This window comes from Chiloscyllium plagiosum, unplaced genomic scaffold, assembly GCF_037043375.1.
Source record: "Chiloscyllium plagiosum isolate Xiang-an unplaced genomic scaffold, Cpla_swu_hap1 HiC_scaffold_10, whole genome shotgun sequence".
NCBI lineage: Eukaryota > Metazoa > Chordata > Chondrichthyes > Orectolobiformes > Hemiscylliidae > Chiloscyllium > Chiloscyllium plagiosum.
In genome coordinates, this window is record NW_028270148.1 from 105,095,654 (window position 1) to 105,107,716 (window position 12,063).

Here is a 12,063-nt window from a genome sequence, read left to right on the forward strand (position 1 = left end):
ATCTTTTTTTATTTGATTCTTCAATGAATGAAACTGCCCCATTCACTCATGAGAATCTTATTTTATTGTTGATTCTTCAATGAATAAAACTGCCCCACTCACTCATGAGAATCTTATTTTATTGTGGATTCTTCAATGAATGAAACTGCCCCATTCACTCAAGAGAATAACTTTCTGTTTCTGAGTTGATATTTCGGGTTTTTTTTAAATTGAAAAAGAGCAGAAAAATCCACTTAATTGCTTTAACTACCAGACCCGATTCATTAATTCGAATTATTAATTAGAAATTCAACGAATTTTTTCAGCAGAAGCGATTTCAAAGCGAGATAGTCGTGAGCTAAAAAGGCGAGTGGGCAAGAACAGGGGGAAAATTGCACCAAAAACGATCTGCGTTAAAGTGCACACTCTCCAGCTGACTTTCCAATAAGTAAGACTTGAGTTTAATCACCAGCTCAAACGAACAGGGAGTTAAATAAGTTATGTCTCGAGCGCTGTCGAAGTATTTAAACGTACAACAGAAACTTTCTTTTAGCCAAATAGAACATTGTTTAAAGACTGTTGAGGTACAAATCGAGGAGGAATTGGAGCCGCGCAAGTCAATATTTGATCACAAAGTTAATATTATCTTAAGGCTAATATTATCTTGTACATAAAGAGGATTGCTTTAAAAAAAAACCAAAAAAAAACGTCGAGAGCTTACCTCGGACTCTGCATAATAGGAGCTCCAATCTGCATGCTCATGTCCTTCCATTTTCACTGCGCCGAGCATACTGGAGGTAGGGTGCATTATAGGGAGAGAGAGAAAGAGAGAGAGAGAGAGAGAGGAAAGTTCCTGCTGATTGTGGGCGATAGATTACCCCCGTGTCCGATTGCGGAATGGCTTATTTTTTTGGGGGGGAGGGGTGTGTGGAGTGTGGGAGGTGGTGGAGAGGGGTGTGTGTGTGTGTGTTGGTGGGGGAGGTGGGGGTAGTGCTGGGTTCTGCAGCCCTAATGCTAAGCTGCGGAGAAAGAACGATTCCAATGATGACAGTGGTTTGAAGTGACGTGGGTGGTTTAGCGGTGGACGGTGATATAAGCAGTCGGACCGCCAATCCCCAATTTCCTCGCAATCCTATTTGAATAATTATTTCACACCTAGGCGTGAGAACACTGTAGCTTGCTCCCCACCATTGTACACCTGCCACCAGCATCAAAAAAGGTGTGTGTGGGGGGCATATTTTGAACGGATTCATTAGACCGACGTGTGATTTGTTCCATTAATACGTGTATGTGCTTGTGTGTGTGTATGTTTTGTTTGGGGGGTGGGGGGTGTTCGGGGGTGATAGAGAACATTCCTATCTAATTTCTTCTAAAAAAAAAGTCTCTCAAACAAAAATGCTCCATTATAAGGGACCGCACTGCAACCTGAGTTAATAGAAATGGACAAATTCAGATCTCATTTTTGTTTTGAACGGGAGTTTTGAGATCTGTCACGTTTAATTGTGTCTCTTCCTCAGCTCCAACCCACCCCCTTCTCCTCCCCTTCCCCTCTCCCAGAGGTGTTTGCTTTTGCTTGGAATGCTAACGCTACACCGGGGACTGTCACAGAGTCTTGGACCCCTGAATAAAATCGAGTTGATCAAAATGACCGGCTGACTGTTCCATCGGATCATTTAAGGGATTGTGATTATGGGGTGCAAGTCCATTTGGTGGTGGGGAGTCTCAAAGGGCTCCTACGATTGCAAGAAAAACAAGCACATTTTTTTTCACGGGTTATATAATGGCAATCGATATAATATTAACCCGCCTTCATGCAGTGAACACACCATCATTGGCTCAGTTTAATTTCTTGGACGGCGGAGACACTGTTACACTGTCCACCTTTTCACTGGCGTAGCCAGTGGACACACTGCCAGGGGAAGGTGTACTGTATATCTCTTTGCCAAAAGTCAGAAAAATCCGTGATTTAAAATTACTCGTTGCTAAAGAAATGGAGCATGTTAAGAATCCTAATAAAACGCCGTGTCAAACGCCTACCTGCGCGCACACACACACAGCTAAATCGTATTCTGTTCAATTCGTCAAAACACAACTCAGTTTCCACACATTAGTTAGCGTTTGCATATTTAAGACAATCTCACGTGCGTGTGTTTACCAACAGCCGTTTGATGCACCTCAAATTCTTCTTGAGAACTCAAAAATCTTATTTTGCTTTTTTGGAGTCGAGTTTAAATGCAGTTTAAACGGACTACACTTTGAGATTGCTGCATCACTGTTGGAGATTTAACAGTCATGAGAAAATGGGACCCCGTTATTGAAAATATATTCGTTTAATTGTGTTTTGTTGTGGGGGGAGGGGGTGAGTGAATGTGAGGGAGGAAATGTGGTGCATTTTCAGTAAACCCTGCAGTATGTTAACAGCTGACAGTGACAAGAGTTCCTAACGCGAGGGCACAATGCGGACAACACCAGAGTTATACTGCACACTTCATCCTTACTTCACCTGTCGAGAGAGAGAGGACAGTGGAGGTGTCACAGCATTTTCTGTGTCCTATTAGGAGACTACAGAACGGATGTTTCAGGATGTCTGAGGTATATTTTAGACAGGCAGCAGATTCCAGACTCCAAAAGGAACTGGCCCCACTGCTGTGACAGGAGGTTGTGGCAAGCCAGTTCAGTGAATGGAAGGTCCTGTTCAGTGCATCCTTATCAAAATCACAAGAGGTGTCTGGGACAGTAACAGCAAGTCCAAAACACCCACGCAGCCTGAGGGAAATAAGAACAAACGCATTATTAAACTGCTACTGAAAGACAAAACCATAATAAATAATTTAGTGATTGTTCGAAAGGAGGCATAATTCGAAAGCTCTGCAGTTTCTTTAACGTGGCCCCCAATTTGAAGGGGGTGGGTGGAGCAAGGACAGATTTGAACCCCCCCCCCCCTCATCACTTTTAACGGGTGTACCCGGCTAATGCAAACAACACCAATGTTATGGGGCTTTTTGCTGTTGACTCATACAGTTTATAAACGTTTTATTTTCCTTCACCCCCCCCCCCTCCCCCCGGTGAATTTGTGGGCCGTCCTTGTTTCTTCAGCAGCATTTACCTCCCCGGAGTAAATGTTTACTGAAAAACACCTCGTCTGGCTCACAATCCTCACAGCTGTAAAAGTTGTCCTTCTTTGTATTTGCTGTCTGGAGGGCAGTGTTACTCAAACTTTTAAAAAAATTGTTAGCAGCAACAACAATGAAAAAAAAAGCAACACCTGATTATGCCACGCAGCTTAGATAAGGCACTTTTGGCTCAGTGCTGGTTTTAATTAATATTGGAGCATTTTCTCTGGTGCAGCGCAGTAACAAACAAATAAAAATCTCTGATGTTACAATGTTCTAAAAAAACGTCAACATCGTCCTTAGGGGTCAGAGGGCTGCTCTCTCGGTTGGGTATATGAATAGGAAGGGTTTGGAGGGATATGGGCCGGGTGCTGGCAGGTGGGACTAGATTGGGTTGGGATATCTGGTCAGTATGGACGGGTTGGACCGAAGGGTCTGTTTCCTTGCTGTACATCTCTATGACTCTATGACTGTCAATGCAGAGGACATTGAATAATTTGGGCTATCAGGACTTTAATGATTCTATGATAAACAGGAATAAAGCTGGACAAGGGCTCCCCCTGTTGGCACACTCCTTCTGGTGATCCCACCACAAGAAGTCCTGGCCACCTTGGCTCGTCCATTGTTCCAAACACCGTCTATTCGATGAGAATCCGCCTTCCGGTTTTGCAACATTATGAACATCCACGTATCCCACCTCTACAAAGTGTAGCGGGTCAGTATTTTTTTTCTTTCGTCTGGACGTGGAAACTATATTTCAGCCGTGCAATCAGTTTCAATCCCTTTTTTTTTACTCTTTGCACGCAGCTCGGCAGGTGTAGCCGTTTACAGTGTACTTTTGTTTTGGATGTTACAATTCAAACAGTTTCATGCACAGCGTACCCCATCAAGGCAACTTGCTGAATACTGTACTGCCAACTGTCTTATATTTGTCAATACAAAACCAAAAGAACTGCGGATGCAGAAACGAAATCGAGAGTTGCTGGACCAGCTCAGCAGGTCTGGCTACACCTTTGTGATGAGAAATCAGAGTCAACCTTTCGGGTGACAATACCTCAGAATTGGGTGGACTCGAAACGTTAATTCTGATTTCTCTGCACAGATGCTGCCAGACCTGCTGAGCTTTTCCAGCTATCTCTGATCTTGCATTTGTGTCTTTTAGTATTTGGAAAGAGTTTACTCTTCCAGTAGTTTGAACATCATTGCATTTCACCTAAAGGTTCCTTATTTTAAGTGGAATAACTGAGCTCCTTCAGAAGATTGAGATTTCTTTATTCTGGTGTTATTCTAATTTTTGTTTGAATCTGTGATATGTTCTTTGCTCAGTCCAAGTTCTTGAAATTCAGAGACAGTTACAGGTAAACCAGAATTGAACAATGACTGCTATAATTGGCCTTACTTCTTTGATTTGATTTATTATTGTCACATGTACCTAGGCATAGTGAAATGTTTTGTTTAGTGTGCAGTAGAGACAGTTCGTACCATACAAAGTGCATTGGGTAGTAGAATAGAGCGAGGAATAAAGTGTTACAGCTGCAGAGAAGGTGTGCAAAGAGTGAGATCAACATTAAATCTAAAATTTAAGATGCCCTTCTTACACCAATTTAGACCAGCGCCTGCTAGTCAACATTATGCACAGATTTCAAATGTTACTTGTAACCTCTTCAAGTCCTTGATATCCTTTCTGAAGTGTGGTGCACAGAGATGGATACAATGCTTGAGAATGATTTAGTTCAGTTCCAAGGGTTTATCTTACTGCTGTACTCTGAATTTCAATTAATTAAACCAAGGACTTCATGTGTTTTATTTTCACAATCCCATTAACTTGTCCTTGCATCTTCCGTGATTCCATGAAGATGATGCTGTGCTGAACAGCCAGGTTTCAGGGTGGCAGTGGTAGGCATGTTAGGGCCTCCTCCTCCAGAGTAGAATTATCCACAAAGAACAGTTTACAATTGCAACTGCTAAAAGTGTATTAAAGAATCAGAGAGTCATGTAGCATGGAATACAGAGCCTGCGGTCCAACTCGTCCATGCCAGGTTTCCCATAATCCATATCCCTCTAAACCTTTCCTACTCATGTTCGTGTAAAAATATTTTTTAAATGTTGTAACTGCACCTAGATTTACCACGTCTTTTGGCAGCTTGTTCCACTCAGGCACCACCCTCTGTTTGAAAAGGTTGCCCCTCATGTCCCTTTTAAATCTTTCTCCTCTCACCTTAAGCCTATACCCTCTAGTTTTGAACTCCCCTAACGTAGGGAAAAGACCATTGCTGTACACCCTGTCTGTGCCCCTCATGATTTTATAAACCTCTATACGGTCACTCCTCAAACTCCTACACTCCTGGAATGGGCTGTGTTGAGTTGCCTAATTTCAAGGAACTTCATCACAAGGTACTGAAGATAGATGATTTTTAAAAATATTTATTCGGTTTATCTAATCAACCTGTTCAGAGATGTTATTACACACCTCTGGAGCAGGTGGGAATTGAACCCAGGCATCCTGGTCGAGGGATAGGGACACTATCACTGTGCACAAGAGGGCTCTAGGTGTGTCTTTCTCTTTGTTGGATGGGCTCCTCCAGATAATGAACTACTAACTGGGGAGCTGATGCATTAAATGAACAGATGCTAAGAAAGGCTGGTGCTATTGGTGAAGGAAAGATAAGACGTCAGTCCCACCCATTTGCACTCTTGTGTTTCCCTTACATTGTGGAATTCACCTAGCAGAGAATATTCATTCCCACATGCAGTGCAAAAAAAACACAGCAGGGTTAACATTGGACCATTGAGGGAAATCAGTCTTTCTCAATATTTGTTGAATCATCCCCACAGTGCAGACAGAGGCCACCCAGCCCATCAAGTCTGCATCAAGCCTCCAAAGAGTATTCCAACCCCTCTACCCTATCCCCATAACTCCACATTTGCCACGGCTAATGCACCTTAGGTACTATAGGGCAATTTAGCCTGGCCAATCCATCTAACCTGCACATTGTTGGACTGTGGGAGGAAACCGGAGCACCCGGAGGAAACCCACACAAACACAGGGGTGAACGTGCATAGTCCTCACAGTCAGTCACCCAAGGTGGGCTGGAATCGAACTCAGGTCCCTAGCAATGAGGCAACAGTTCTAACTGTGCCACCCCACTGAGTGTATGTTTGTACATATGCTGACTTTGTTTGTTTACCTCACCCGCAACAAAATGCAACTTCATTTCAAAAATAATTTTCCTTGCATTAGAATGATAACTATTTTTCTCCTTCAGTCGTTCAACAGACCCAAAAGGAATTTTCTAACATTTCTTATGTTTGAGTCCTTTTCTTTGCTGGATCTGTTTCACAGAATTTGGTTAGTCAGATTGAGTTTTTTTTTCGGTTTTCTCCATCTCCTCTTTCAGCCTTGGCCTTTCCTGTTCCAACGGAACTTGACCCTTCACCAACATTTCCCAATCAAAAACTCGGGAGGGGACAGATTTCACCAACGGTCGACACTCCGAATATGAACTTTGCTTTTCCTTTCTTGAACAGTGAAAGGCTGTAGATTTCGAAACATGTTTTGCTGTTTTAAATGTGAGGCACTGACAGAACTCAGAATTCTCATGTTGAGGAAGATCTTTCATTTTGTCGTCTCTCAATATAACCTCTTAGGACAAATTGTAACCTCTGAAGGCTCCATTAAATCACCGAAAGCAGTTAATGAATGGTCGGACCCTCTGAAGCATTGAGGATCAGAGGAACTTGGATGTGCATGCCAACTGGTCCCTTAAGGTAGTGGGACAGGGAGATATAGTAGTTAACATGAGATGTGGAATACTTCCTTAGCTGAGACATAGAATTTACGAGCAGTGAGGTGATGCTGGAATTATACAGAATGTTGGTTAGATCATAGCTAAAGTAGTGACTGCAAATCTGGAATCCGTAATATAGAAAGGATGTGATTGCTTTGTAGGTGGCACAGATGAGATTTACCAGGATGTTGCCTTGGATGGAGAGTTTGTAAAGAGAGATTGGATTGTTTTCCTTGGCGCAGAGGAAACTGAGATTGTGCATGATTGAGATAAAATAATGTGAGGCCTAGACAGGGTAGATGGGAAGAAGCTTTTCCCTTTGATGGAGTGATCAACAATGAGGGACATGGATGTAAGGCAAGGGACAGGAGATTCAGAGGGTATATGAAAACATTTTCACCTCAAGGGTGGTAGGAATGTGGAACTCACAGCTTCTAAGGGAGATGGAGGCAAAAATGCTCGTCATATTTAAGAAGTAGTGAGATGTCCATAAAGCTATGGGCAGTTGGTGGAAAATGGGATTATAGTATATGGCTGGTGTAGATTCAATGTGCTGTAGACCTCTATGACTTAGCTGGGCACAAATGATCTTCCAATCCTGTACCACAGTACCATGATAAAACATTAAACGTTAAAAGCCGAATAATAGAAAAGATGTCTTGCATATTACTTGCCATATGTACTGCATAAATGATCAGAATCCCCTCCAGTGTAGAAACAGGCACTTCAGCCCAACTAGTCCACACTGACCCTCCAGACCCATCCCCCCACCAACCCTATTACTCTACATTTACCCCTGTCTAATGCACCTAACCTGCATATCCGTAAGCACTATGGGCAATTTTAAGCATGGTCAATTCACCTAACCTGCACATCTTTGGACTGTCGGAGGAAACCAGAGCATATCCATGCAGACATAGGGAGAATGTGCAAACTCCTCACAGACGGTTGCCTGAAGCTGGAATCGAACCCAGGTCCCTGGCGCTGTGAAGCAGCAGTGCTAACCACTGTACTGCCCCTGTTGTTAGAGGAGAAAGTGAGGTCTGCAGATGATTAGATTAGATTAGATTACTTACAGTGTGGAAACAGGCCCTTCGGCCCAACAAGTCCACACTGCCCCGCCAAAGCGCAACCCACCCATACCCCTACATTTACCCTTACCTAACACTACGGGCAATTTAGCATAGCCAATTCACCTGACCTGCACACCTTTGGACTGTGGGAGGAAACCGGAGCACCCGGAGGAAACCCACGCAGACACGGGGAGAATGTGCAAACTCCACACAGTCAGTCGCCTGAGGCGGGAATTGAACCCAGGTCCCTGGCGCTGTGAGGCAGCAGTGCTAACCACTGTGCCACCGTGCCGCCTTGGGCCCAAGGGCCTGTGCCCGAAACGTCGAATCTCCTGTTCCCTGGATGCTGCCTGACCTGCTGTGCTGTTCCAGCAATAAAGTTTCAACCCTGTTGTTAGACCCCGTTATTGCAATGTAATGATCTATTATTAATTTTGGTGATTGCAATGCCTGAACATTCCTTGAACAATACTTGTTGAAATCTGTAGCAGTCTGAGGCTTTAGTTGCTGGGTGCTCTGAGCCCCATCTAGTGGTGTTTTTAAAGCACAGAAAGGCAGTTATTTCTATCGAAACATCACTATCGTGCCATTTAATTCCACCATTCAGTTTTAACCAAAACATTTTGCTTTTGTTTTATTGCTTTGCAATTTTGCCATTGTCATTTTATTGTGTTTTTGTTTTTGAAAATGCACTGCACCAGCAAATAAAACTCTCCAGTTTTAGCTCTGCTTGGAATGGACTGACTTTCCAATGATGCACATGTGACTCTCTGAGTGCTGACCGTTCTGAGTTGGTGGTTGTGGCCAGCATTCATAATGTCTGCAGAAGGGGACATCTTGATTCCTTCAGGGGAAAGCACGATGGGCCCAATGGCTTCATTCTGTGCCATAATACTTCTGGTGATTCTGATGTACGTGGATATGAAGTTCTCACATGTTCACAATGGCATACTGCTGTTTGCCCCGTTTGAAGAAAATAAAGTAAACTTGGACATTACTACACTCCAAATATAGTGAGGAGAGTACGCAGCACAATAAAAAGACTGACGCTGCCAGGTACTGTTTCTTATCGGGGAGAGATGAGGGGACATTAGAGTTGGTGCTTGCTCTGACTCCACACAATGAGGAAGATTGGTACAATCTAATTTCACACTCACTGTTATACTCTGGTAAACACATTAAATTGTCTTTGAATGCACAATTCATGGCTAAGGGGTTGGTTAGCTGTTGGTCTGTTATACAAGTACAACGCCAACAAGTGGATTCAATTCCTGCATTGGCTGAGGTTACTGTGAAGGACTCTTCTTCTCAATCTCTCTGAGACTTGGCCAAGTTGAACTACCACCAGTCGTCTTTCTCTCATTAAAGAGCAGCCCTATGGTCCAATAGGACAAGAATCATAGAATCCCTACCCTATCAGTATGAAAGCAGGCCATTCAGCCCACACTGACCCTCTGCAAATCATCCCACCCCAACCCTATCACCCTGCATTTTCCATGGCTTAATCCACTGACCATGCACACTACAGGGTAATTTAGGTTAGGTTACATTACATTACTTACAGTGTGGAAACAGATCCTTCGGCCCAACAAGTCTACACCGGCCCTCCAAAGAGCAACCCCCTATGTTTACCCATTCACCTAACACTACGGGCAACTTTGCATGGCCAATTCACCTAACCTGCACATCTTTGGACTGTGGGAGGAAACCCATACAGACACAGGGAGAATGTGCAAACACCACACAGACAGTTGCCTGAGACGGGAATTGAACCAGGGTCTCTGGCACTGTGAGGCAGCAGTGCTAACCACTGTGCCACCATGCCACCCAAATGTAGCATGGCCAATCCACCCAACTTGCACATCTTTAAACTGTGGGAGGAAACCTGCACAGACACGGGGAGAATGCGCAAACTCCACGCAGACAGTCGCCCAAGGCTGGAATCGAATTCAAGTCCCTTGTGCTAACAGTGGTAGCAGTGCTAACCACTGAGCCACAGTGCTGCCTAGGTGCCATCTAGGTAACATATTATTCATGTTCTTCACTGCCAACAAATATTGGGTCATGACAATTGGCAAATCTGATAAAATAGACATTTTACAGATGGAATAAATTCAGATACTAGGTGTAGAAGTGAAATTACAACACCCTCTCACCCACACCCAGCATGTGTTGCCAGTAAGGTAAAGGTTAACTGCTTCTTCTTCTTTACTTGTGGAACTATAATCTTTTAAGCCAGGCAGCATCTGTGGAGGGAGAACAGAGTCAATGATTCAGGTCCAGTGACTTTTCTTCAGAACTGATTGTGACTAGGAAGAGATAGTCTTTTCATATATATTTTTTTCTAACTAGAATCAGTGCTGAGGAAAGGTCACTGGACCTGAAACATTGACTCTACTTTCTCCCATTGATGCTGTCAGAGCTGATGAGTTTCTCCAGCAATTTCTGTTCATGTTTCAGATTTCCAACGTCCTTTTGTTTTTTTTTGGATAATTTTTAAATTATGCCTTTGTTTTTATAATGCAGCAATTTAATCCAGGGATGCACATCCTGGCCTGATTTCAATTGTTTTTGGTGCAATACTTGACGGGCAGCCACCTATTCCCAAGGCCACAAGAAATTACAGAGAGTGGTGAACACAGCCCAGCCCATCACGCAAACCAGCCTTCCATCCATTGACTCCGTCGACACTTCCCACTGCCTCAGGAAAGCAACGAACATATTCAAAGACCCCTCCCATCCCAGTTATATTCTCTTCCACCTTCTTCCTTTGGGCAGGAGATATAAAAGTTTTAATACACGTACAAATAAATTCAAGAACAACTTCTGCCCCACTGTTATCAGGCGTTTGAATGGGCCTCTCAAATGTTAATTCTGATGTCTCTCTCTACACCTTCTCTATCGCTGTAACACTGTATTCTGCACTCTGTTCTGCTCCCCTGATGCACTTTGTATGGTATGATCTGCCTGTGTAATATGCAGAACATTTTTCAATGTATCTCAGTACATGTGACAATAATACATCAATCAATCAACTATTGAAAAATCTCTCACAGAGGGCTTGTTGTTTGACAAGTCTGGATTTGTGTTGAAAGACTGTTCATTGCTAAATGCGCAGAAATGATCTGGATTTGGATTTTGAAGGCAATAATATCAATATTTTACTGATTATACCAAACTGGGATGGATGGATGTCAAATTGTGATGAGCATTGTGAAATCGGGGATGATGCCCAATGTAGAAAAATGTGAAATAACGTATTCTGCAAAAGTGAAATACTGCGGGTGCTGGAAATCTGAAATCATCACAGAAAAGGCTGAAGAAACTCAGAAGGTCTGGCAGCATCTGTGGAGAGAGAAACAGAGTTAACAATTTCGAGTCTAACGTGATCCTTCTTCAGAACACTTCCTTCTGAAGAAGAGTTATACTGGACTCAAACTTTTCTTGGAAAAGCACAGCAGGTTAGGAGCAGGAAAATCGATGTTTCAGGTCGGAGCCCTTCATCAGGAATTGTCTTTGACTGCACAATTCATGGCTAAAGGGTTGGTTAGCTCAGTCAGGTGGGCAGTCGGTCTGATATACAATATACGCCAACAAGTGGATTCAATTCGTGCATTGGCTGAGGTTACCGTGAAGGACTCTCCTTCTCAATCTCTCTGAGACTTGGCCAAGTCAGGAATCGAAATATCGATTTTCCTGCTCTTCAGATGCTGCCTGACCTGCTGTGCCTTTCCAGCAACACACTCTCAACTCTGATCTCCAACATCTGCAGACCTCACTGTCTCCTCAAGCTTTTCTTGATTGTAATAAGTTTGCTTTTCAAATGAAGAAAAAGGAGTTAGATTGTAAAGTAAATACAAATTCCTTTACACTTACAGCTTGTTGACCATAATAACATTCTACTTTCTGATTCCTAGGAGAAAGGCAGAGTGACAGATTTGATCATTCAGGATGGTCAGGACCTTAAATTATTGGCACTGGGTATAGTAGGTATAGGCATATTCTGTGACAATATGTGGAAATGATGACAGCTACCACATGGAATGTGTCACCAGAAATGTATACCTGGCACCCTACAGCAAGTTAGTCCAAAGAAACTATAAAAAATAT

General features: G+C 43.2%; 2 protein-coding genes across 15 annotated transcripts in view; one reads left to right on the forward strand and one right to left on the reverse strand.

Moving 5' to 3' along the window:
* foxa2 (forkhead box A2) overlaps positions 1 to 966 on the reverse strand; it is a 90,312-nt gene extending 89,346 nt beyond the window's left edge. For 2 of the 5 annotated variants that reach the window (XM_087991625.1, XM_087991624.1), the window contains exon 1: positions 701 to 964. In XM_087991625.1, the coding sequence (XP_087847751.1) occupies positions 701 to 787 (87 nt within the window). In that variant the 5' untranslated portion in view covers positions 788 to 964. Of the gene's footprint in view, positions 1 to 700 lie in introns of all 5 variants that reach the window. The other 3 variants (XM_087991623.1, XM_087991622.1, XM_043696553.2) reach the window with 3 other exon arrangements.
* The window catches only part of LOC148149046 (uncharacterized), a 186,457-nt gene continuing 175,082 nt past the window's right edge, over positions 689 to 12,063 (forward strand). For 4 of the 10 annotated variants that reach the window (XR_015758532.1, XR_015758531.1, XM_087991626.1 and 1 more), the window contains exons 1-2: positions 696 to 776; positions 3,628 to 3,807. Coding sequence is in view for 2 of the 10 variants with exons in the window: in XM_087991631.1 (XP_087847757.1) it covers positions 734 to 776; positions 3,628 to 3,807 (223 nt within the window). In the remaining 8 variants the exon portion in view is untranslated. Of the gene's footprint in view, positions 777 to 3,627; positions 3,808 to 12,063 lie in introns of all 10 variants that reach the window. The other 6 variants (XR_015758528.1, XM_087991631.1, XM_087991630.1 and 3 more) reach the window with 3 other exon arrangements.